This window comes from Hyperoodon ampullatus (assembly GCF_949752795.1).
Source record: "Hyperoodon ampullatus genome assembly, chromosome: 10".
NCBI lineage: Eukaryota > Metazoa > Chordata > Mammalia > Artiodactyla > Ziphiidae > Hyperoodon > Hyperoodon ampullatus.
In genome coordinates this window covers 37,148,629-37,174,259 of record NC_136923.1, presented here as the reverse complement: position 1 = coordinate 37,174,259, position 25,631 = coordinate 37,148,629, and the positions used below count along the sequence as shown (strand labels likewise).

At 49.6% G+C, this 25,631-nt stretch overlaps 2 protein-coding genes and 1 pseudogene across 4 annotated transcripts; 1 reads left to right on the top strand and 2 right to left on the bottom strand.

Annotated features, from left to right (window-relative positions):
- Positions 1–151: 151 nt before the first annotated feature.
- On the bottom strand, positions 152–8,816 carry BAP1 (BRCA1 associated deubiquitinase 1). Of its 2 annotated transcripts, none has more exons than XM_079713501.1 (17): positions 8,779–8,816; positions 8,651–8,680; positions 8,487–8,541; positions 7,363–7,495; positions 6,916–7,035; positions 6,382–6,443; positions 6,154–6,296; positions 5,801–5,879; positions 5,216–5,339; positions 4,758–4,905; positions 4,099–4,283; positions 3,522–3,655; positions 2,549–3,027; positions 2,274–2,434; positions 1,906–1,998; positions 1,700–1,772; positions 152–1,486 (listed from the first exon to the last, which is right to left on the bottom strand). In XM_079713501.1, the coding sequence occupies exons 1-17, from the start codon at positions 8,813–8,815 to the stop codon at positions 1,353–1,355; spliced, it is 2,190 nt and encodes a 729-aa protein (XP_079569627.1). In that variant the 5' UTR covers position 8,816; the 3' UTR covers positions 152–1,352. The 2 variants fall into 2 exon arrangements, with proteins under 2 accessions (XP_079569627.1, XP_079569628.1); XM_079713502.1 differs by having other exon boundaries at positions 5,216–5,285.
- A 974-nt stretch (positions 8,817–9,790) lies between these two features.
- On the top strand, positions 9,791–21,142 carry PHF7 (PHD finger protein 7). The gene is made up of 11 exons (XM_079712359.1): positions 9,791–9,832; positions 11,013–11,116; positions 11,875–11,927; positions 12,319–12,410; positions 17,604–17,705; positions 18,301–18,425; positions 18,889–19,048; positions 19,614–19,720; positions 20,181–20,297; positions 20,722–20,846; positions 21,065–21,142. Exons 2-11 carry the CDS (start codon positions 11,073–11,075, stop codon positions 21,067–21,069), a joined length of 930 nt encoding a protein of 309 aa, XP_079568485.1. The 5' UTR covers positions 9,791–9,832; positions 11,013–11,072; the 3' UTR covers positions 21,070–21,142.
- LOC307059797 (translation machinery-associated protein 7-like) lies at positions 14,260–14,455 on the bottom strand (annotated as a pseudogene). The gene has a single exon. The product of its transcript is annotated as a translation machinery-associated protein 7-like (transcript).
- Positions 21,143–25,631: the final 4,489 nt, after the last annotated feature.

Below are 25,631 nucleotides of genomic sequence, written 5' to 3'. Positions count from 1 at the left end.
GCCCCAGAAGGCTGAATGCCCGAGAATGCACTCCCCTTACCTCTTTGGTCACACACAGGGCCCTGGGCCCAGGTCTGGTTAGGTCCCACTCCCACCACAGCCCTGGCCTACAGACCTCAGGCCAGCAAGCACAGGAGGGCTCATTTTTTAGGAGAGTTTTATTCATTCATTAGTCCAATATTTACAGGGGCCAGAGGGGTTGGGCTATGCTTAGCGCAGAGGCAGCTGCCATGCCTGCCAGCTGCCCCCCACCCTGGTCACTATGTACACATAAGGGGCCCGCCTGGATCACCTTCAAAGCCACCTGGAAGAGGCCACGGGGCTATGTTTGGGGCCTGAGCTCCAGAGGCAGTGCTGGGCCCATCAGCCGTTGGCATCAGGCCCTCTGGGAACATGGGGCTCCAACTGGTTGTCTTGGTCCTATTGTCCCCCACCCTGAGTGCCTTGCAGAAGCTGAGAAAGCTGGCATGGCAGGGAGAGCTGAGTGGTGCCAGCTTCCTGCAAGCAGCCCTGTCTCTGCTGTCTCTAAGAAGAGGGAGACATGGTAATACTGAGGGGCAGGCAGAGGCTCCTCTGAGCCCAGGAGCCCAGGAGCCCAAGGCAGGCCCCTTGCCAGGGCCACAACACTGAAGACAAAGAGCCCAGGGCCTTGCCACAGAGAGCAGTCTTACTAAGCCTGGCCAAAGCCAGGCCACCAAACAGCTCAAACACTTCTCTCTGCTCAGGCCATGGGACCCAAGCAGGCTGCTCACCCCACCCCCACTGGAACACCCCACTCCCAGTCTAGCCCAGCAGCCAGGTCCCTGAGTTTGGAGCTCTCCCAGGAGGAATGAAGAGCAGACCTGGCTTCCTCGCAACAGGGACAACTGGGGCCAGAGCAGCAGGGCCCCCAGCTGTGACCCTGCAGGAGTGACCCTGGCCCTCCAGGATGACAGCTGTTAGGAGAGAACTCAGAGTCAGGAAGCTGACTATGTCAACACAGTGGTGGCAAGATGGGTTAGAGCCCAGAAAAATAGACGTCTCTGTAGGTAAAATATATATTCTGCTGCCCAGGCAGAAAGGCCAGGTCCTGCCCCTCCACAGCCGGCTGTGGAGGAAGCTGCAGCACCTCCCTGTGCCCCAGCTCCTGCTTCCAGAGCATGACGGGGCAGCCCTGCCCTGGCAGGCACTGGGGTACCGTGCAGAGAATCCTGGCCTGGCTCCTATTCCCAGGGCCTGGCTCCTATTCCCAGGGTCTGGGCTCTCTGACTGGAACTATTCGGTAATACTGGGAAGAGGGGGAGTGGGGCAGGGGAGGGCCCTGGTGAGGGCCGTGTGGCAAGAGTGAGCAGCAGGGTCAGGGCCAGCAGTCCTCACTGGCGCTTGGCCTTGTAGGGGCGTGAGCGTTTCCGCCGGTCAGGCTTCCGCTGCTTGTGGAGTCGGCCAATGCTGACCCCCTGGCGCCGCCGCACCGAGATGTTCTGCTCCACCAGGTTGGCCAGCATGCCTGTGGAGAGGCGCAGGCCCTTAAGCGGGTGGCTGGATGCCCAGCAGCCACTTGCTCAACCGGCCACAGCCTCCGGTCAGAAGCTGAGGCTCTCTCGGCCCTCCCTGAGACCACAGTCTGCTCAAGCTCCAGCAGAGGCCTGAAGGAGGAGGCCTGAGGGCCAGGGCTCTGAGCAGGGCATGCCAGGTAAGGTGCAGCAGCGAGACCCCTCACCTTCCTGAGCCAGCATGGAGATGAAGGTGCAGATGAACTCATCGTAGTTGTGTGTCCTTCTCTGGTCGTCGATCTGTGGGAGAGAAGAGTGAGGACATGAGGACGCTGCGGCCATCTCCCCAGAGCAGCCACCAGCTGACCCCAGCAGGTCGCACCTCTGGGAAGACAGGAGGGCAGAGGACCAGGCAGCTGGAGAGAGGGCCCACCTTGAACTTCTTCCTCTTCTCCACCTCTTCCTTGAGGCAGGCCTCATAGTTTGCGATCTCAGCCTCCACACACTTCAGCAGTGCCAGCAGCTCCTGCCAAAACCCAGCAATTGCACCCGTGGCGGGGGGGGGCTGGCCAGCACCAAAGCCCCACTACCAGCAGGCAGCTAGAGGCAAGGATGAGCAGCCAGAGTCCCTGGAGCCTATTGAGGCCCCTGCCACCACCCGACCCAGACAGGCTTCCTGGCACCTGGCTTCAGCCACCACCCTTCACACCAAAATTCCAACTAGGAACCCAGCACCTGGGCAGCAGTGCCCTAGGCCCTTCCCTTGTCAGTATTAGAAGAGAAAGCTGCAGAAGGGCTCACCTTGGGTGAGTACTTCTCCCCGCTCAAGGGCTCACTAGGCCTGACCAGCCCAGGCTTCTCTCTGCTATCCACAGCCTCCACCACCTCTTTCTCCTCTGGGCTACCAGACCCCTGGCTGCCTTGGCTCGGTCTGATGGAAGGTGAGGAACCCTTCCCACTCTCTGGGAAGAGAAGGCACAAGAAGACCCATCAGAGTGCAGGACACGTGGTGGTCACTTGGCCACCTCCCTCCTCAGTATGCCACCGGGAGGCCAGTGAGCCAGCCCAAGGCCCACCTGTCAGTGCCAGAGGACTCAATACACCGTCCTCAGCCAGGTGCAGCAGGCCCGTGCTGATGACAGGACCCAGGTCACGTACAGCACGATTGTAGCGTATGCAGTCAACACGCAGCAGGCTGTCGTCCTCTCCAAAAAGCACCTTGGAGATGTGGGAGGTGACGGGGCTAGAAGGCCGCGTGGGGTTGGCCGAGCGGATAGGCGAGCGTAGTGGCGAATTGAAAGCGCTGCCGATCTCAGAAGCTGTGTCAGTGCTCTCATTGCTGGGGGTGGGCGAGGGCTGTGAGTGCGTGGGCACTACCACAGCCGGACTCCCGGCCCCGCTGCTTGTCTTGATGGACAGAGGAATTGAGAGGTCTTTCTGGGACTCTTTGAGCTTCTCGGCCAAGACGTTGATGGTGTTGGGCTGCAGCACCGACAGCTGCCCATCCCCAGAGCCACTCAATGGCCCTGGTTTCCCCGGCCCCTTTCGCTTATACCTGTGGGGCCCAAGGAAAGGTAAGCCAAGGGAATGGGCCAGGTGACCATGTTCAGCAACACCCAGAATGACCTGAACACATCTTGGCCTCCAGGGACTGACTGTGAAGCTCCAGCAGCCTGACCTGGCCATGCCAAGCCTGGCACACTGAGCTTCGACAGCTGCAGCCAGGTGTCCTCAAAGGACACCACCTCTATTCCAGCTGTCTCACTTCTGGCCTTTTGCCAATGCCCGTTCTTCCAGCAAAGATATCCCCCACCCCAATTCTCAAGGCCTAGACAAAAGGCCTCGATGTCTGGTTACATGTGCACGGCCCTCGCCCAAGCCCTCCAAAAATTTCTTGGGACCTGGAGTCGGCCCCTTCAGGTCAGCCTCCCCAGGGCCCTGCACTCAGCAGGCATTCAGCATTATCTGCTGAAGGGCATTTTCTGGGCTGGAAGATTCAAGATAGGATCTGCAGCACTCAACCTCCAGCCTTACAGAGCTAGGGCTGACCTGATGGCGGAGTTGGTGTTCTGCACGTCATCCTCCTCGTCGTCCTCGTAGTCGTCCTCGTCGTCTGAGTACTGCTGGGGTGGGCGGACTGGAACTCGGCTGCGGCCCACACCTGCTGCCAGGTCTTCCTCCTCCTGGGGCAGAGACCCAGGACGGCCATGAGCCAGGCTGGACACAGCAGCCACAGCCAGGAAGCCAACATGGCTCTCCGGGTTCAGTCCACTGAACCCCTCCAGGTGCTCCAGAGCCCACCCACACTACCTGCCTACATAGGGCTTCTAAGAGAAACAGAGTGCCCTGAAACACCTGCATTTATTTTGCCAGTAGAACCCAACCCATAGAGCTGAATCCAACCCCATGCCCTAAACATTGAGCCCCACAGCCATGAGACTGAGTTTAAAGTCAGAGGAGCTCTCTCTGCCTCCCTAAACCCCTGCCATCGTAGGGGCTTCTGAGAATCAGAGAGAGGAACCTGGTTACCTAGGCCCCGACAGAAGGCAAACACCAATGAATCACCTGAGGAAAGTGCCTGTTGCAACCTCTCAAAAGAATCCTGGAGGGAATCCTCCCAGCTTACCTGCATGGGGGACTTGGCATAGTTGTGATTGTCCAGAAAGGCTGGCAGCCGCTGGACGATAGGAGTGGGGTTTGGGGGAACACCATTGATGCTGCTCCCTGGAGGCTTCACCACCAGCTTGGGTTTGCTGGGAGGGCTGTGGGTCGGGGCTTGTGGGCACGAACCAGCCACCTCCTCCGCACCATCTGAGAGGGTGAGGGGCATGGGCAGGACTTTCAGCCAGACCCTCAAGAAAAGCTGTCCTCAGCCCACTGTCTCCCCAGTCCTGGGGCACAGCATTGCTCCCCTTCCCTTCTCAGAGAAGAACAGCAGAGACAGCTGATGGGTGGAGAGTCAGCAAGCTCTAAGTCATGGGGCCACAGTGAGACAGGAAAAGGATGAGATGAAAAAAAGGAGGCAGAAAGAAAAAAACTTCTAGAGAGGCTAGAAAGGGAATATACATTAAGGAGAAGGCTTGGGGGACTGTGGTAATGGCAGCCCTTTCCAGGTGCCTTTGTTTAGGGAGGGACTGCTCTTCCTCCATGTTCTGAGGGGAGAGGGCTGTAGGCACCAGGCTTCAGACCTCCTGCAGGAGCCTCTGAACCACTGCCCAAGTGCCTCCATAGAAAAAGACTTGCTCTGCTTGGGGTGGCTCTGAGGCCCATGAGAGGCTCCAATACCTGTGTGGGTGCCCTCAGAGGCCGCTGGGGCCCTGCTTGTTTCCAGGGCCAGAGGGGACTTGCTGCTGACTGGTTTGGTCTCTTCAGGCAACTGTGACTCTTGAGACTTGTGGGTCTGAATCAGCTCTGGCTGCGTTACCCTAATCAGCTGAAATCAAAATCCAAGGTGCGGAGGAGTGAAGGCAGACCCTAGCTTCTACCTTGGACAGCTAAGGGCCTTGGCTCTACTCACTCACTTAAAGGGAAATAAAACAGCCAAACCTCCTTTCAGAGGCTATTCTGCCCCTCCCCATGCCAAGTCCCATCACCTTTCCCACAAAGGGAGCAAAGGAAAGGAGTGGTTAATTGAAGCCCAGATCCACAATACAGAGTAATGTGGGAATCAGACACAGATGCCCCAGTGGAGGGAAGGAGTGGGTGGCTGGGCTGGGCAGGGCCTGGGCAGCAGGGGTACCCACCTGCTGCAGGGCCTCCAGTACTGTCTGACGGTTCACCTTCAGAATGTGCAGCCTGGCCTCATACTTGATCCTGCGGTCGGGCACCACCGCCATCAGGTTGAAGCGGATGTCATGGTAGGGCTCCCTGCAGTCACAGCCGTGGCCGTGAGAGCAGCTCTCACCCTGGCCCTGCCATCAGGTTGAGGCAGATCTCCTGGCAGGGCTCCCTGAAGTCACACCTGCAGCCACAGGTACAGGCCCCACCCCAACAGGCGGGCAGCAGCTGGCCATGCACACCAGGCACCTGAGCTGGTGCCTTCCAACAAGCTGCGTGAGGGGCCTGTCAGGACGTGAGCCAGCACACGTGGGCCACCCGGGGCTCCACCAGGGCCTGCCCCTCCCCAGGCTATCCTGAAGCAGGCCACACGCAGCCTGAGTGGGAAATAGGGCAAGGAGTTGGGAGCACAAGATCTAATCCTGATCTTGCCAGATTCATCACGTGGCCTTGCACAAGCCATCTGGCCTCTCTCTGCCTTGGTTCCCTCTTCTGTGTCCCTCCCAAAGGGGGCACAGCTCCAGAAGGTAGGGCAGGCTCAGGGCCCTTACCCTGCAGTGGCGAGGCCGATACGCTCCATGATGACCCTCCGGGCCTTGTCTGTCCACTCCTCATCCTCCCCCCAAGGCCCTGGGGAAACCAAGACAAGGAGTCAGTAGGTAGGAAGCCCTGAGCTCAGGCAGGCCAGGAGTTGGAAGGATGATGGAGAGCAGGTGACCCAGAGAATCAGGGGCTAGTTGGACAATGCAGTACAGGGTGCCATCCTGCCAGAACCACATGTCTTCAAGACACCCCCACCCCCCCACGTCCCACCACTGGGTCCCAAGCGTTTGAGGACCCTGAGCCCCACCTCCTTAGGAGGTAAGCAGAGAAATCCAATGCGCCCCCAGCTCAGAGTGCCTACCATGGTCAATGGGGTAAACCTTCAGCCCATCCAGCTCAAAAAGCCGGCCTGTGATAGGCACATAGCTGACAAAGTGGAATGCCTCCATGGTCCGCACGGCACTAAGGCCATTCTGCTTCTCGGGGAGATGACGTGGCTCAGGCCTGGGGAAGGACACAGTCAGTGCCCAGAATGGTACAACCCCCTTCCTTGCCCCCACCCCCATCAGTTCCCATAGCTCCCACACACCTGGCATGGCTATTATGTGCCTTGGCCAACTCTGGAGCATTACCAATCGCATATCCTTTGCTCTAGAGGGAAGAAAATAAGGCCACATCAGAGCAACTGCTCAGGCGGGCCTCGGGTGGGAAACAGAGCTCAGGAAAGCAGGCCTGGGGGCATTCCAGGAACTTGAAGAAGCACAGGTGGCCTCTCCTGAAGGCCTAGTGGGGGCAGAAAAGAGCTCTGGAGCCCCCAAAAGATGGGCTGTACTGGCTTGCACAGTAATCCGTGGACACTGGAGAACAACATTGCCTGATAAAGTCCTAATAAGGTGTCATTTAAGGAATGTTTCTCTCTTCCCCAGGTCTATCTCCTTTTCTTGAGCCCCTTTTCTTAAAAAAAAAGTTGACTTACACAATTAATTTACAGGTCAAATATAATGTAAATATCATTTGAAGAAGCCTCATAGTGCCAAATGCCATGTGGTGGCATTATCAGTGGCAGATCTGGTGGTCACATCTGCCTAGTCAGCTGAGTCAGGATTAAGGCACTGTGGCCTACCTCAGGGCTGAAGCCTTTGGTGAAGTCCTTCATGCGACTCAGGGTGGGCCCCAGGTCCACATTGCTGCAGTTCAGGAGCACACTCAGCAGGGCATGAGTGGCACAAGAGTTGGGGATCAGCTGTGAAACAAAGAACAGTCACCCATCCACAGCATCCCTCACCCCAAGCCCATACTCATCAGGAATGGGGACTCAGAGAGGGACAGTCATGTCTGGACAATCCTCATCAGCTCCCCTCATCTTTACCCAACATTTGTTCATTCAACTAAGTACCCATCAGGAGTCCGGGGACATGGAGAATGGACTCAGACATCACCCTGCTCTAAAGAGACTCCCTTTTTTATCACTAAAAAAGTTCATTTCCTTCTGCTTTCCCCCTCTTCCACTTTCCAAGCGAAGAAAACGGCAGCATCCCACCCTCCAGAAAGAACACAGAGCCCAGCAGACCTGGTGGGCAAAGAACATGTTATTCACAATATCATCATCAATCACAGATGTATCATCCACCAAGGTAGAGACCTTGCGACGGGATCGGCGCTCTTCGATCCATTTGAACAGGAAGATGAATCCATACACGGGGCTGGGGAAAGTAAGGGACAGAGCTAGACCAGTCAAAAGGGGGAAGGCAGTCTGCATTCCCTTTCCTCTCCCCTATTCCTCTGCACTGTGTTACCACTCAGGTGCCCTTCCTGTGATCCCACCTCTCCCTTGGCTTCTTCCCAACGTTGCCCAAAGCGGCCCTGCGCCCTCACACCCCAGAAGCCCACTGCAGGCAGAGTCAAGCATCAGCCTCTGGCTGTGATGCTCCAGGAGTTGCCCAGTATCCTTATGAAGTCTATGGTTCTGGGATAAGAAAAGCTGGAACGATGGCTCAGGACCGGGTAGGAACAGAAGGTAAGGCGAGAACAATAAATGTGATGAGGAATTTAAACACTAATTCTCACTTGTGAAGCCCAGGGCCTGGGCCCCAGTGCAATCAGGGAAGTTAATGAACACCCATATCAGTCCCTTCTTTCCTGGAGGGAAAGAAGCAGACTTCTCCGTTTAGTCACTGTAGCAGTTCCTCCACACCTCTATTCTGTACGACCACCAAGACAAGACTCTGACCTTGGTCACCCAGGAGAGTCCTTGTCAGATGCCACAAACCAACCAATCAATATGAGACCCCTGTGTGGGGATTAAAACCACTGGCACATGGGCACAGTAAAGCAGTCATTAATAAATTACAGCTGCACAAAAGGCACAGTGTGACCTGAGTCAAGAGCAGGGGGTTTCTGGCTGGAAGGCCACAAAAAGCAGATGAATTTAATCCAAGAGATGGTTAGAATTTGTATTGAGGGGAAGAGGCTACCACATAAGGGGAAGTGCTGAGGGAAAACTGGGAGAAACAAAAGCACAGCACCAGCTTCATCAGGAAGGCACCCAAAGAGGAGGGATGCTTCCTTATACGAGATTTTACAATTTGGAGCCTCTGATACTACCTCCCTTGAGGAGCACTCTCTCCCGGGTCCCTCCCTAGCCCTCGGGGTGTAAGGGGCGGCCGAAGCGACGCCGCGTGCCAAGCCACTCACCCCTGGCATTTGCTCTGAAGGTCATAGATCTCCTCCACCTGCACCCCTTTGACACCTGCGATCAGGTAAGGAAAGAAGTCGGGAAGGGTAGCCTCTGGCTGTGGAGCGATGGCCCAGGAGTGGGCCCCCACAGCCTGGTTCCGGCGCGTAGGAGAGGCTCTTACCGAAATCTTCCACCAGGAGGGTGAAGAGGCCTGGGTGGGGCAACAAGAGGAGCAGGTAGTGGTCAGAAAGGCGCGTCTCGGACCCACCCGGCCTCCCCAGCTCCGGGCCTGCCCGGTCCCCTCCTCACCAGGGTCGCTCTCCAGCTCCAGCCAGCCCTTATTCATCTTCCCGCGGGGCGGCCCCTCAGCGCCATGTCCAGGCCCTCCCGACCCACCGCCGCCCCCCGCCGGGAGCCCCCGGGGCCCCTAGTCCCACACACAGACAACGGGCCCCGTCGCGTCACCCGCCCGCGCCGGCGGCACTACGTCACCTCTGTGCGACGATCGCCGCCCCGCCTCTGGCCTCGTCTTCTGCGGTTTCGACTCCAGACGCCGGCGAGCTCGCGCGGGAGTGCAGGGCGAGAGGACGGGGCGGGGCTAGAGCGCGGGTGGCGCGGGAAGGGGCGGGGCAGGCGCGCGGCCATTAGCGTGCTACCGTTAGCGGTCCCGCTCTACGCAGCCGTCAGCGTCGCTGTGCTCCCCGCGGCTGCAGTCCTCGTGGGTCGCAGTCCGCGTGACCCAGCTCCCGTTTGCGTTGTCACTCCCTTCGCCGGCGCAGTCACCGAGCGGGGCGGCGGCCCGTGAGGTCGCTACCACGGCTTGCGGCAACGAATAAAGCTCCGGGACAGCGGCGCCTTGGGCGATAGCTGGGCGGGCGGCCCCGGCCGGGAGCGGCCGCCCGTGCGCTACTGTGAGGAGTGAGCGGCTGAGGCGACCTCCGGCCCGGCCTCGCACTAGCAGCCCGGTAGGCGCGACATGAGCCTGTTCTGGCATCCGCGGGATGCCCATTGAGCCCCTTCTTCGGCTGTTACCTCCGGGGGGTGGTTGTGGCCACACCGACTCGTATTTTCCAAATAAGTCATTGTTTATTCTTGCGGTGGCGGGGCCGAACACGCTTATTTATTTTTAATTTTCTCAACAAGTTTTACCCGCACTTATCCAGTGAAACAACTCGGTAACCGTTTCAAGGGAGCATCCGCTCGGTTAGGAAATCTCAGACTGAGCAGCTTGTGGAAGCCAGCATTTGCAACGTCCTCCTCGCATGCTTTGAAGATCCTTGCGTCTTCCTGTAACTACCACTGTGCGCAGAATCCCGCGCAAGGAACGTCTTGGTCCAGCGATGCAAAGAACTAACGTTTCAAGGTTTTATTTCTATTGCTAGATTTGGATTTCCCCAACGACTCGGAACTGTTCAGTAGCCAGCTAAAGTGGATCCCCTAGTGCACGCCCTTCTCTCTCCTCTTCCAGCCTGTCCAAGTGCTTTTGTTGAGTAAGAAGCCATCAAATGTCATTACCAATGCAAGTGCAACTCATGGGTTAGAAGAGGAGATGGAGCCTTAGTTTGCTGAACAGCTAGTTGCCTGTGTAGTTACGTTCATGTAGAATAGTTGACAGTCCCTAAAGATGTTCATGCTCTCCAGCTGTGGTCTGAGGACATGGGTACTGGAGTGTGTGTCCCTGGACTGACCTAATTCACTCAGTCCTCCTAAGAAATGCTACCCTTCTCCTCTCCCCTGACTTGACGCAGTCCTTCCTTCAGAGGAGTGCTTTTTATTTCTTTTGTCCCCTTTCCCATTCAGGGATTTCCCCCTTAACCAATGAAAACTGTGAATCTATAGCCAGCTGACATTGGTCGGGGGAGGAGTGGCAGGGTGTCTTTTCCACTTCTGGGCCTTTTAACCTTGGTTCACATCTAGAGGAAGGTTGAGAACAGTCCAGACCTCAGTGATCATCTGAGCCTGGTGAAGAGAAGCAATAGGAGCTAAGGGGTGATTTGTCGGGGTTATATCTTGGCTCTCACTAGAGGGAGTTCTCGCTTTAGGCAGCCAGAATCTCACAGGCTCCTTTTCCTAGGAAAGAGCTACCTAATCTAGCTTTTCCTGGGTGGAATTAAGGAACTTAAACTTGGGGGCAAAAGGAGGCATTTTTCCTGAGTGCTACCTCATACATTTAGTAGGCACAAAGAAAACAAAGAACCAGTTAGCCAGTTCAAGCAATAGTTCCAAGTTCTCATACCGCTGTGGTGTATCAGTAACTGTGATCTTGAGCAAGTGCCTCTGTGTGATCTCTCTGTGCCTCAGTCTCATCTTGAAAATAGGGATAAAATGGTACCTATTGCCAGGGGGGTTTTCGAGTTAAATGTAAAATGCCCAGAACAGTTCTGGGCATGATTTAATAATTATTGGCTATTACTGGCATTGATACTGGGCGTGTCCCTTTTATTCTGTCACATGGATGGGGAGGTGAAGCGCACTGTTGCTTTGACCCTGTGGAACTTGATAACCAAATGTAGAATTAATTGCTGGCTTGTTTATATTTATAGCTGGAAGGGCCGGTGTTGTCCTCGTTATACTATAGAATAATTCAAGACAGGCAGCAGCAAATGAAGACTATAAAAAGAAAGAAGAAGGAACATCAAAGATTGAGGTAGAGTAGGCAACTTAAGAGAGTTTGGGAGAAATTGTCCAATGGCCTGTAGTATATGCTTCATTTTTTGTCCCCTTTGCTTGGTCTTGGAGGCTAAGGTTGGTTAGTGTTGAAGCATACACCAGTGGTTCCTAGGAAGCTGCCCAGTAACCTATCCTCCCAGGGATGTCCCTACTGGCAAAGTCCTGGCTGTGGAGCCCTACTGCCTAGAGTCATATCCTGGCTCTAACACTTGCTAACTAGGTGACCTGGGACAGGTTATTTCATTTCTTTAGGCCTCAGTTTCCTCATCTGGAAAATACATAATAATAGCACCCACTTTTTAGAACATTCTGTACATTCACTGAGCTAATACATATAAAGAGCCAAGAATATTGCCTAGCAATAGGAAATTCTTAATCAATTTTAGTATCATTTTATTATGCCTTGTGAACATGGTACCACCTGAGATTCAGGATAGGTGACAAGAGAAACAGTAAAAGAATAAAAGGGGGCTTGTTCTTGCATTCATTCAGTCAACATAGGCAATAGAGGCACGAGAACAGAAAGATGGCTATGATCTCACTTAATTCACATAATTCCATGAGCATGTTTTGTGCTTTCAAAAAATATGAAAGGGAAGAAGAAAACTGATGTCTTAGTCTTTAGCTATTTTGGTCCTTCATCAGACCCATGGATAGCATTTTGAGGGAAATGTTACAGGAGATGCCAACAGGATCCTCAGAGACTACCTTGTACTTTTTCTATCTCTTGTATAGAAAATCTGCCAAGAGAAGGAGGGTAACCCAGAGGAAGCCTTCTTCAGAGCCTGGTAAGAAAGACTGGAGGTTCTGTTTGGCTGCTGCCTCCTGACCTCAGCAAAGGCCACCTGTGTAGGGCAGCAAACTTGCTCTTCTCACTGTCAGTTCCTTCCCAGAATCTCTAAGATCCTGAAGAACTCAGAGTCTGTAATTTTTAAATGTCATGTCCAAAGTTCAAAGAACAAGTTAATTAAAGCTACTTGAGATCAAAGTATATGAAGTGAGCAGTTGCAGCCAACTCCATCAGATGTGGCTAAAATTATATGAAAGCCTAACTGATATCAAATAACACTTCATCCCAACCTCCTCCTTGTCAAAATGACCCTCTTCCCAGTACTGTACTCCTCCTTGTACTTAGATCGTTATGCTCCCAAAATGAATTCCTAACATCCTTTCTTCCAGTTTGCTGGCTATGCCTTCAAGAACCTGGGGATCCCGAAAAATTAGGGGAATTTCTTCAGAAAGACAATCTCGGTGTGCATTATTTCTGTCTTGTGAGTATAAGGCCCCCTTTGCTTTGAATGTCCTATGGCTTTGCTGTACAGTCTGTGCTCTGTTTTTGCATCCAGCCTCAGATCCATTGCCCTGTTTGCTTGCTTTTCTTAATGGCTTTTTTCTTTTAAAATCTAATTTTTAAAAAGTAATGTGTGTACCTGATGTAAAATCCTAACAGTATAAAGTATGTACAATAGAAAGTTTCTTCCTCTAGTAGTATTCCCAATCCTTCTCCCTCTCCCCAGCAGCAAATGCTACCAACAGTTCTTCCAGCTATTTTTTCCTGATATTCTTTTAAAATTAAGTATAGTTTGTATGCTATAGAATGTACCCATTTAAGAATACAGTTTGATGAGTTTTGATAAACTCATATATCATGGGGATATAAAGTATGTCCCCATGTAAACACTACCCCAATCAAAATAATTATTTCCATCATGCCAGAAATTCCCTCCTACCCTCTTCCTGTCAGTTCCCTCAGAGGTGATCACTGTTCTGATCCATAGGTTACTTTTGCTTATTCTTATACTTCATATAAATGAAACCATACAATTTGTACTCTTTTGTGTCTGGCTTCTTTCACTCAACACAGCGTTTTGAAGATTGATCCGTGTTGCATGCGTCGGTAGCTTGTGCCTTTTTATTGTGTAGTTGTATTCTGTTGTATGAATATATTATAATTTGCTTATTTATCCACCTGCTGATGGACATTTGAATTGTTTTCATTTGGGGGCTATTATGAATAAAGCTGCTATGCATATTCACCTACAATTTTTTGTGTGAAAACATGTTTTCACTTCTCTTGGGCAGATGTCTAGGAGTGAAATTACTAACTATATGTTTAACTTTGTGTGAAGTTGCCAGATCACTTTCCAAAGTGGTTGTAACAGTTTACAATCCCACTAGCAATTTATGAGATTTCTGTCTGCACAGTATTCTTGTCCCGACTTGTTGTTGTTAGTCTTTTTAATTTTAGCCATTCTACTAAGTGTGTTTTGGTATCTCACTGCGGTTTTAATTTGCATTTTTCTGGTGACCTAAAATGTTGAGCTTCTTTTTGTGTGCTTATTGGCCATTCACATATTTCCCTTTGTGAAGTGTATGTACAAATATTTTGTCCATTTTAGAAGTTGAGTTGTTTTGGGATTTCCCTGGTGGTCCAGTGGTCAAGACTCCGCACTTCCATTGCCGGGGCACGGGTTCGATCCCTGGTAGGGGAACTAAGATCGCACATGCCACACGGTGAGGCCAAAAAAAAAAAAAAAGTTGAGTTGTTTTGTCTTATTGAGTTATAAGAGCTCTTTGTATATTCTGGCTACAAATCCTTTTTCAGAGATGTGTGTTGTCACTATTTTCTCCCAGTCTGTGATTTGTCTTTTAATTTTCTTTTTATTTTTCAAATGAGTTGGTTTCATTCCAGGTGATGCAGAATTCAGGATAGAACAAGGACTTAGGAACACACTTTGGCAGGATTCTGCGCTGGCTTTATGCGGATCTCATAGCTAAGGTAGAAAATGGCTGAGAAAAACTAAAGACAAGATGAGCCACTGTATGATTTTCTTTTTTTTACAAAAATTTATTCTTAAATGTACAAAAGGTTCCAAGCTATAGCTATAGGTGGCGACAGACGTTATGGCAGGGAATCCAGATGTTTAAATAGGAATGGAATCATCATTGCCTCAGACACAAGGAACAGCTTACTTTTTAAAAATTTTATTTTACTTATTTTTTGGCCGCACTGTGCAGCTTGTGGGATTTTAGTTCCCTGACCAGGGATCGAACCCGGGCCCATGGCAGTGAAAGCACCAAGTCTTAACCACTGGACCATCAAGGAATTCCAGGAACAGCTTACTTTTTGCCAGATTTCTTAATTCCACCTGTGGCCAGGGGGCCTTTCCCCCGCAGCCTTCCCTTTTAGCTCCTCGAGTTTCTTCCGCTCCTCCTCCTTTTTCTGCATGAGTGCCTTATCTTCCTTGCCCATCTCCTTGGCTTGCTTCTTGGGCTGCTTCAAGGACTTCTTCTTGACACCTTCATGGCCCAACATGGTGCCTGCTGCCCCTTCTCCCTGCCTATTTATTTTCTTAATGATGTCTTTCGAAGAACAAAAGTTTTTAATTTTGATGAAGTCCAGTTTATCTATTTTTCCTTTTATGGTTAGTGCTTGTTTGTGTGTCCCAAGAAATCTTTGCCTACCCATTGAATTACCTCAGCGCCTTTGTCAAAATCAGTTGACCATGTATCTGTGGATCTGGATGATTTATTTTATGTTATAGATCTGTGTGTTGATCCTTACCAATACCACACTGTTTTGACTATTGTGGCTTTACAGCATCTTGAAATTAAGTCTTGTTCTGCAGTCTTTTCCAAGATTGCTTTGGCTATTGGGTGCTTTCCTTTTCCATATACATTTTATATTTAGTTTGTCAATTTTTCATTTAAAAAAAAGCCTGTTGGGATAGTGATAGGGATTGCATTGAATTTATGGATCAATTTGGGAAGAATTGACAAACAATATTGAATCTTCCAGTCCATGGACATGATATATTTCCCCATTAATTTGTGTCTTTTAAAATTTATCTCAGCAATTTTTTTTTAGTGAAGAAGTCTTGCACATATTTTGTTAAATGTATTCCTAAATATTTTGTGATTTCTATGCTATTATAAATGGTATTTTAAAATTTCATTTCAAGTTTGTTGCTGGTGTATAGAAATGCAGTTTATTTTTGTACATTGATTTTGTATCTGCAATCTTGTTAAATTCACTTATTAGTTCAGTAGTTTTTATTTTTTAATTTTTTTGTAAATGCCTTAGGATTTCCTGTGTATACAGTCACATGTGAATAAAGGCAGTTCTTTCTTTCCAATCTTTATGTCTTTTAATTCTTCTTCTTGCCTTATTGTAATAGCTGGGAACTTCAATCTAGTGTTGAAAAGAAGTTGTATGAGTGAATATCGTGTCTTGTTCCTAACATTAGAGGACAGCATCCAATTTTTCACCATTAAATATGATGTCAGCTGTAGGTTTTTCTTAGATGCTTTTCATCAGATTGGAGAAATTCCCTTTTATTTCAGGTTTGCTGAGGGTATTATGAATGTGTGCTGAATTTGTCAGATGCTTTTTCTGCATCTGTTGAGATGATGATGATTTTTCTTTATTTTGTGAATGTGGTTTGTTACATTGATTGAATACTTTTTTTTTTTTTTTTTTGCGGTACGCGGGCCTCTCACTGTTGTGGTCTCTCCCATTGCGGAGCACAGGCTCCGGACGCGCAGGCTCAGCAGCCAAGGCTCACGGGCCCAGCCGCTCCGCGGCATGCGGGATCCTCCCAGACCAGGGCACGAACCCGTGTCCCCTGCATCAGCAAGCAGACTCTCAACCACTGCGCCACCAGGGAAGCCCGATTGAATACTTTAATGTTAAACTAATCTTGCATTTCTGGTACAAATTCTGCTTGGTCATGATGTATAATCCTTCTTTTTTTTTTTTTCTTGTGGTACGCGGGCCTCTCACTGTTGTGGCCTTTCCCGTGGTGGAGCACAGGCTCCGGATGCGCAAGCTCAGTGGCCATGGCTCACGGGCCTAGCCGCTCCGCGGCATGTGGGATCTTCCCGGACCGGGGCACGAACCTGTGTCCCCTGCATCGGCAGGCAGACTCCCAACCACTGCGCCACCAGGGAAGCCCTATAATCCTTTTTATATGGTGCTGGATTCAATATTTTGTTTCATTTTTGTATCTATGCTCATGAGAAAAATTGGTCTGTGCTTTTTCACTCCTGTAAGTTCTGTCTTGTTTTGGTGTCAGGTCTTGTTTAATTTCAATGCATTTATAAGCATATACATTTTCAACATAAAATAAACATGCTATACACAGTGTTTTGTATTTTACTTTTTTTTACCTCATATATTTATGGAGCTGTTTCCATAGAACACTTTTTTAATAGCTAACTGGTATTCCATGGTACAGGTGTGCCAAAAAGTATTAAACTCCTGTTAAAGGACATTTAGATTATTTTTAATCTTTCACTACTGATTTTTCTGTTTGTAGAAATTATACATGTTCATTGTAGAAAATATTAATAACACTTAAAAGTATAAATGGAAATCACTCATATAGTCCTAAAGCCTTGAGAGACTGTTAACATAGATACGCTTTAAGCCTAACTGGGATATAATTCAAGCATCCTCAAGTCATCCAACCTTGTAGGCTCACTTTTTCTATAATGTTAAAATAAGATAACCTCGTAGACTCACTTTTTCTATAATGTTAAAATAAGATAACCTCAGCCCCCATTACATATTACGTGTAATCGCTGCAGTAGGTCCAGCACCCTCCTTAATACTTTTGGAAGCTTCTTGGGGTGGGGCTCAGGTATGACATTCTTCCAAAGTATGTACACGTTCATTGTTCATGGGTACGTAACAGTTTAGCTTCTTTTCCCTTGATTTCCCATTCTAGACTCTGCTTTGGGGGCTTTTCAGAAACAAAAGGTCCTTTAAAGTATGTTTTTAAAGAAAAGTTCAATTCCTCCCCTTCCCCTATAAGGCAGAATGACTACATTCAGGAGATTTGAAAGCCCTGTTTCCCTTTCTGTGGAGAATACACTCTGAGAAGAGTATTTATTCTGTACTGAGGGGCAGTACAGCGGGAGAGTGAGAGAGTGGGTTCTGTGGGCTCACATGTGAAGGTGACTCTGCTGCCTCCTTTCTGGGTGACCCCAGCCGGGTCACTTGCTGCGCTACACCTCAGTGACCTCTAAGATGAGGATCACAATGGCATCTGTATCACAGGGTTGTGGTGAGCAGACAGTGGGTCACTACACAGGGAATGTTTCTCCAAAGTGCTCAGCACACAAAAGCAGTGCTCAGTGAATGAAAGGCAGAGTAGCACAAAGGTGGGTAAGAGCCCAGGTTCTGGGCTCTTGATCCTGTCACGTTATTTCTCCTATAAAATGGGGATGATGATAGTACCTACCTCTTAAGGTTGTTACAAGGATTAAATGAGTTAATATTTGAAAAGCACTTAGAGCATCCAACACTTATGCTGTGTAAGGGCTTGTTAAGTAATAAATTACCCTGTAAATGCATATGTATTCCACCAAGCTCTGTTTCTTAGCTCTCTTACCCTGTCATCACCCACTGCACTGTTTCACTGATCATCAGTGTTGACAGCCTGGTTCTGCTGACCTTCTAGATCCTATCTAGCAAGCTGCTTCAGAGGGGCCAGTCCAATAGAGGTTTCCACGGATTCCTGCTTGAGGACATCAAAAAGGAGGCAGCCCGGGCCTCTAAAAAGGTTAGAATCCCCTGAAATGGGGGCCTTGGGGTAGGCCTCTTCTCATACTCCTCTCATCATCCCTGTTTCTATTCTTTTCCCTAGTTGCTAGTTTAAAAGTCAGAGGACTCTTGAATTTCCCACTGGTCCTTCTCTTAAGTTCCATGCTTCTCTAGGGTATAGTATCCTAAGTGAGGAGAGGGAGCAACATCCTGAGAAAGCCAAAAAGAATTCAGTGCTGCTTGGAGCTCAGCTTCGGCATACCCTAGAGCTTCTAGGTCCACTGAGGAAGAAGAATGGCTGTTGCTTCAAAAAATTTCCATTCCGGGGCTTCCCTGATGGCGCAGTGGTTGAACGTCCGCCTGCCGATGCAGGGGACGCGGGTTCGTGCCCCGGTCCGGGAGGATCTCACGTGCCGCGGAGCGGCTGGGCCCGTGAGCCATGGCTGCTGGGCCTGCGCCGGAGCCTGTGCTCCGCAGCAGGAGAGGCCACAACAGTGAGAGGCCCGCATACCGCAAACAAAACAAAACAAAAAATTTCCATTCCATAGAATGATGTGCCACAGAATGTCTGTCTGTTTTGGGGCCCTGAGCACTGCCTGGGATCTCATTTACAGATCTGCTTTGTGTGCAAGAAAAAGGGAGCTGCCATCAACTGCCAGAAGGATCAATGCGTCAGAAACTTCCATCTTCCTTGTGGCCAGGAAAGGGGTTGCCTTTCACAATTTTTTGGAGAGTACAAGTGAGCGATGAAGGAGGAAAGTTGGGCTGCCCTTTTGCAATTTGTTATTTAGCATCTAATGAAATCAGAGTCCAGTTCTCACGGGCCTGTTTTGATTCACCAGAGAATCTGTCCCTCCATTCAATAATGAGAAACAGTATCTTGACTTGGCGATTTCACAGGGGTTGCTTCTTGCTTCCCAGCCCCTCCTTAAATTACAAACAGCTGGGGTTCTTAGCTGCTCAGAACTAAGTGGGGCTTTCAGGAGCAGGAGGCTGTGGAGACAGTCCTGGGAGCTTTGCTCAGTGGGAAAGCAGCTATGAGAAGGAATGTGGCTGTTCTTCACCCTGCTCCTCCTCCTCCCCCATGAGCGTGGAGGTTCGGTGGACACTGGCCTGGGTGGTTGATTGCCCCTCCTAGGCCGGGCAGCTGGAAAACTGCATCAGTGACAAACCAGAAACCAAGTCTATTTACTCTACCACAGATCATTTTGTGGGAAACATCGCCCAACACAGGACATCCGATGGGAGAATGTGGGGCAGGAAAGCTGTGTCTTGTGCTGTGAAGACTTATCCCAAGCAAGTGTTGAAAACATCCAGAGTCCGTGCTGTAGCCAAACTATCTACCACCGCAAGTGCATACAGGTGGGGCTTTCCCTGGACTGGGGACCCTCCACAATGGCCCAGTTCTGAGCACCCTGGGAATGCTCAGGCAATCTCAGCTTTTGTGCTCTGTGCTGCAGGCCTGTATACAGGACTGATTCCAGAGGAAAGTTAGCCTGGTCTCTGGGTATCCTTGACCTGTAGGACTTTATCATAAGATTTAGACTGAACAAAATCCTCAGGATGGCTGGAGCGAATGAGCTTATTCTAGAATGAGTCAAGTAGCCTCAAAATCAGCCATGCTTCCTGGGATTGAAGGAAAGGGAAATGTGTATTCTTGGTACCTGACCCCTACTGGGTCGAGCATTGCCAGGCCCCATGACTGGAGATGACAGCTGAGGCACTCCTGGGCACTCTCAAGTTTTTGGTTCCTGGTCTGATGCCTGGATTTGCAGCCCTCTCCCCAGCCCATCCATATTCCTTGTCCTGTAACCCTTAGTCAAGCTCTCCTAGCGACATCCTCTTTGTGAGACGAGGGTGCGGGGTGGGAAGAATGTGATCAAAGATAGTGTTTTTACAAACACTATCTTCCATGTTTATCTTACAGAAATATGCCCACACATCAGCAAAGCATTTCTTCAAATGTCCACATTGCAACAATCGAGAAGAATTTCCTCAAGAAATGCTAAGAATGGGAATTCATATTCCAGACAGGTAGTAGAAACTTTATAGCAGGAATTGAGCCAGGAAGTGGGTTGCCTAGGTTTCTAGAGGGAAGGTGAGTGTGAGATAGTTCAGAGAATGAGGAAGCAGCAGAAGCACTGATGTACAGTGAAGAGGGAAGGGTGGAGGGAGAGCTTTTCAATTATAAAAAGAAATGGGGGGAGGGTGAAGCAGGGGTGGTGGGCATGTTTCTGAAAAAGGTGCTTTGGGGGTCAGAATTCCTTGGGTTCTTGAATTCCAGTGTGGAACTAAGGAACACCTGTGTTCTGCTTATTTGCTTCAACCCTCTCCCACTGCCAGGCCACTAGCCCCGCCTTGCTGAAAGTATTCAGGCAATCTGTTGAACTCTTTTGCTGTGTTAGCTTGAGTTCTTCCTAGTTCCTCCCAGGTGGACAAAGGTTTTACCACCCGATTATATGTCCCTTACTCACTGTTTCTTCTCCCACTGCAGAGATGCTGCCTGGGAACTCGAGCCAGGGGCTTTCTCGGAGTTGTATCAGCGCTATCAGCATTGTGATGCCCCCATCTGTGTGTGTGAACAAGGCAGAGACAGCTTTGAGGATGAAGGGTAGGAAAAGCCTCCTGGCCAGAAAGATCTCTCATCAGGACCATCTTAGACCTTGCACAGTTATCAAGCACAAGAAATTTACTTTTGTCTACAGACCTCAGGGTGAACATAGCTGCTGAGTCCCATCCTTGATCAGCTCAGGACTCACTCATGTACAAGTGAACAGGTCTCTCTGCAGGGTCTGCTCTCCTTGTGCCCCATGGAGAGACACTCAGGGCCAGTTCCTTCCACGATCTACCTTGCGAGTGGCTGTGCCTGACAGCAGGTCTTGGGATCAGCACTCAGCCACATCTCTGTCACGGGTAAAATGTGTAGTAAAGATACCTAGCGAGCCCTCAGCAAAGGCCTGGCCTGCAGCGAACATTCCAAGAGTGGTAGTGAGTGTTAAATTTGTCCCACAACCCTCCCTTGGCTCTTCCTATAGGAGGTGGAGCCTCATTCTGTGTGCTACATGTGGATCCCACGGAACCCACAGGGACTGCTCCTCTCTCAGATCCAGCTGTAAGAAATGGGAGTGCGAGGAGTGTGCGCCTGCTGCTGAAGCCACAGGTGGGACTGGAGGGGTGGTCTGGTCTCAGAACCGGCGTGGGGGTCGGGTCCGGGGCACATATGGTGCCTGGGAAAGGAGGAGGGTGTGCTATCAGATGGGGACTTTTAGTTGGTACTTTAGTTTGGGTAGGAAAGCAGCTAGGGAGGGGCATAAGGACCTGCGCCTGGGAGAGAGACAGAGGGTCGAGTTTGCCTCTCCCACCTTTCTTTCACCACAGACTGACTACACATCTGAAAACTCAGGTGACATCCCCTTTTGCAGCAGCACCTTCCACTCCAGGGGGCATTTCTGCAGAGACACCAGCCTGGAAGAGAATCCGGGCCCTTCTTGGACTGACTGCCCAGGCTCTTCCTTATTAGAAATACCAGAATCCTCTGGTTGCAGGACGAGGGGCCACTCCTGGCGATCCAAGGGTGTCAGAATCACTAAGAGCTGCAAAAAGTCCAAGTAACAGTTTCTGATTAGTCACTGCCAAGCACATTTGAGTACAAAACTGTGTTCCTCCATCAGGTTTGGGGGAGGGAGCACTTTGACACTGTGAGTCAAGGAAAGGGGGCTAGCAGTGAGACTCTGAACCAGAGAAAGAGAAGTCCCAGGGGAACTTGAGTTCAGACCAGAGTCCTGATGCCAACTACAGGACGCGTTTCTGGCTTTGAGAGCACCTTTGCTCTTTCTGCCTGATTCCCAGAGGGGCTTTTCTACTCTTCTTTTTCCAACAAGATTCTTCCACCTTGATCTTGTTCTCATATACCTCTTCTGACTTCACCCACGTTTGTTATTACACAAATAAAAGTTTTCTCTCCATTGGTGTCTCCTTATGCATTCACTCTGGAATTTATCTAGCATACTAAGGAATCTGGAGGGTAGAGTGAAGGAATAGGAAAACGCACCTTTCTACTCTATAAAATTCAGTGAATTAAATGTAGAACTTTCAACTTAGACATGTTGCTTTGGAGGGAAGTATTTTGCAGGTAAATCGACTGCGGGGACAGAGATTTCATCGTTGTGCAAATAAACACACAAGATCTCATCAGGAAGGTGAGCCAGCAAAGGAGAACACACTGGACTGAAAATAGGCCACTATTGCAAGGCTTGGCGCCCTGGACTCAAAGGCCAGGGACTGCCATGCTCACGTGAGACAAAAGGGGCTCCACTCACTCCAGGCAGCCTGGTCTTTAGCATACCTTCCTAACTCTAACACACCTCCACTCAAACCCTCCTGTCTGGTGGCTCGGGCATTTCTAGCTCAGGTAAGGGGGCCATGCCAGGACATTAGGCAAGACAGCTAGGACAGAAACCTGGCAGAAGGTCTTGGGATAAATTGAATAGAACATTTGTTTGTTTTTAATGATTTTGCGGGATTTGGATTAGTGGGGGAAACTCGGGACAACTCAGGACCATTGCCAGGTACCGAGTTCGCAGGGTCTCGCTGCGAACTTGGTTTAAATGTTGCTGACCCCTGGAGACTTACATCTGAATGTGCACAGTGATTTGGATTTGACCAGATTTATTTGGAATCACAAGGAGGCGGTGGGGGTCAAAATAATACTTTAAAAAGAAATCAAGAAATACTAAAGGGATTATAATGAAAAATACTCTCTTGATTCATCCTTCACTACCCCCAGTCCTATTCCCTAAAGGTAACTACTCTCCACATTTTTTAGCCATTTCTTGATATATTAATCTTAGACATTTTTTTTTTTTTTTTTCAGTACACAGACCTCTCACTGCTGTGGCCTCTCCCGTTGCGGAGCACAGGCTCCGGACACGCGGGCTCAGCGGCCATGGCTCACGGGCCCAACCGCTCCACAGCATGTGGGATCTTCCCGGACCGGGGCACGAACCCGCGTCCCCTGCATCGGCAGGCGGACTCCCAACCACTGCGCCACCAGGGAAGCCCCAATCTTAGACATTTTTGACGTACTATTATATTACATAAAGATCTAGTACCTTTAAAACCTTCCCATGTTCATTCCCTCCATCTTTTATAATTGCATCACAGTTTTTGCTAAATTAACCTTCAGTGTTGGGCTTCCCTGGTGGCGCAGTGGTTGAGAGTCCGCCTGCCGATGCAGGAGACACGGGTTCGTGCCCCGGTCCAGGAAGATCCCACATGCTGTGGAGCGGTTGGGCCCGTGAGCCATGGCCGCTGAGCCCGCGTGTCCGGAGCCTGTGCTCCGCCACGGGAGAGGCCACAACAGTGAGAGGCCCGCATACCACCAAAAAAAAAAAAAAAAAACAAACCTTCAGTGTTGAGTCAAGTGGTATACTATGACTATTTTTCCTCACCTGTACATTTTTTTTAAATTAATTAATTTATTTTCTGCATTGAGTCTTCATTGCTGCACATGGGCTTTCTCTAGTTGCCGTGAGTGGGGGCTACTCTTCTGCACTGCACTATTGCAGTGCGCGGGCTTCTCATTGCGGTGGTTTCTCTTATTGAGCACGGGCTCTAGGCGCGCGAGCTTCAGTAGTTGTGGCGTGCGAGCTCAGTAGTTGTGGCTCAGGGGCTGTAGAGCACAGGCTCCGTAGTTGTGGTGCACAGGCTTAGTTGCTCCGTGGCATGTGGGATCTTCCCGGACCAGGGTTCGAACCCGTGTCCCCTGTATTGGCAGACGGATTCCTAACCACTGCACCACCAGGGAAGCCCTGGTCAGGTGTTTTGTGGAGTGCCCCTCAATTAGGATTTGTCTGATGTTTTTCTTTTTCTTTTTTTAATTTATTTTTGGCTGCATTGGGTCTTTGTTGCTGCGTGCGGGCTTTCTCTAGTTGCAGAGAGCAGGGGCTACTCTTTGTTGAGGTGCGCAGGCTTCTCATTGCAGTGGCTTCTCTTGCCAAGCATGGGCTCTAGGCGCGCAGGCTTCAGTGGTTGTGCCTCACGGGCTCTAGAGCGCAGGCTCAGTAGTTGTGGCACACAGGCTTAGTTGCTCCGTGGCATGTGGGATCTTCCCGGACCAGGGCTCGAACCCGTGTCCCCTGCATTTGCAGGCAGATTCTTAACCACTGAGCCACCAGGGAAGTCCTTGATGTTTTTCTTATGATTAGACTGGAGTTATGGGTTTGAGGGAGGAAGACCACACAGGTAAAGTGCCATTTTCATCGCATCAAATTGAAGTTACATACGATCAACATGACTTATCACTGTTGATGTTGATCTTGGTCACCTGGCCAAGTTAGTGTTTGCCACGTTTTTCCAGAAAGAGAAAAGTTACTCCTTTTCCCCCTTTATATACTGTAAATTTTGGAAAGAAGCCACTCTGTGAAGCCCACAATTAATGAGTGGGGATTTATGCCCCCTCCCTCTTTAAGGACAGATTATCTACATGTATTATTTGGAATTCTTCAGCATGGGAGATTTACTTATCCTCTCCCATGTATTTATTTATTCAACCATTTATATCAGGATGGACTCATGGATATGTATATTATACTTTGGGTTATAATCAAATACTACTTTATTTTGTTGCTCAGATTGTTCTAGCTTTGGCCATTGGGACTCCTATTCCTTTTCACATACTGCCATTATTGTGTGTTTCATTTTGGTTTGGTTTAGTTTGGTTTTGAGCACTTCTTTACTTTTTGGCACTACAAGATGCCCCAGGCTCATCTTGTATATTTTAAATACCTGTTTTCACAAATGATGTGTCTATTAGAATTAATTACCATTTTATAACCTAGGACCTAGAACATATAGTTCACTTGGGGAGGGTAGGAATAGACATCAAATAAAAATTCCCCAAAGCACCTGCTCCGCTTTCTCTAATTCTTACCTTTGTGGGAACCATGAACTAGGGCCAGAAGCCTCAGAATCTCCTTATGTTTCCTTTTCTGCTCAACCACCCTCTTTCTTATCAATTTGACTATTTTTCAAATGTTTGCCTTCCTCTCCATCCCACTGCCAGTGTTGAGCTCAGACCCCTGTGCCTCACAGGACTGCAGCAAAAGCCTTCTCTCTGCATGGTTTCCTATATCCACTTGCTTTGCTTGGCATATCCATCCTTATCCCTTCTGTTAATTGCCATAAAACATCTGCTAGCTCTTTACTTAGGATGACCCCCACTGAGATGGACATCTAAGTCCTTCCATGGGCACTCTGCCATGGCTACCCTGAAATACTGGGCCCTGAGCATGAGCTTTGCAGTCTGGAGAGCCATAACCTCTATCCTCAGCCTGATGGATCCAGCTTAAGGGCCACTTCTTCATCCCTAGGCACTCTCCCTGAGCTCTGCTTATATCCCTATTATAGCTTGTGTCATTCTCCATCTGGTCCCATAATTGTCTCTCCCTCTAGATTGGAAGCCCCTTATGGGAAGGAACCTTTCTGTCTTTCTGTCTTATTAACCTTTCTCCCCCTCATGGTGTCTGGCTTGGGACCCCACATGCAGAGGCAGTTTGATGTCTACTGAATTGTTGGATGTGCTCAAACCCTGCATTCATAAGCCTGATGTTTTACTGTCAAACACCAGAGGGCACTGTGAGCATGTTGAGGAAGAAGATTATAACCCTTTAGGCTTGCAAGGTTGAGAAGGGCTTATGAAAACTTGCTCCTATTTGGGGATTGCACAGGACTTACTGCTATTCACTTGTTCTAAACACATCCATTCAAGTTTATCCATGAATTGTGCTCCTGTTATATCTAGAGGTTAGTATAGATGTTACTAATGACATTTCTATCATAGGTCAGGTCCTCAGATAGGACTGCCTTCATGGTCTCTCCAGACCCAAAGTGATCCTCCTAACCCCAGCTGCCCTCCTCTCACCCATAAAAATGGGGACTGCTAGTC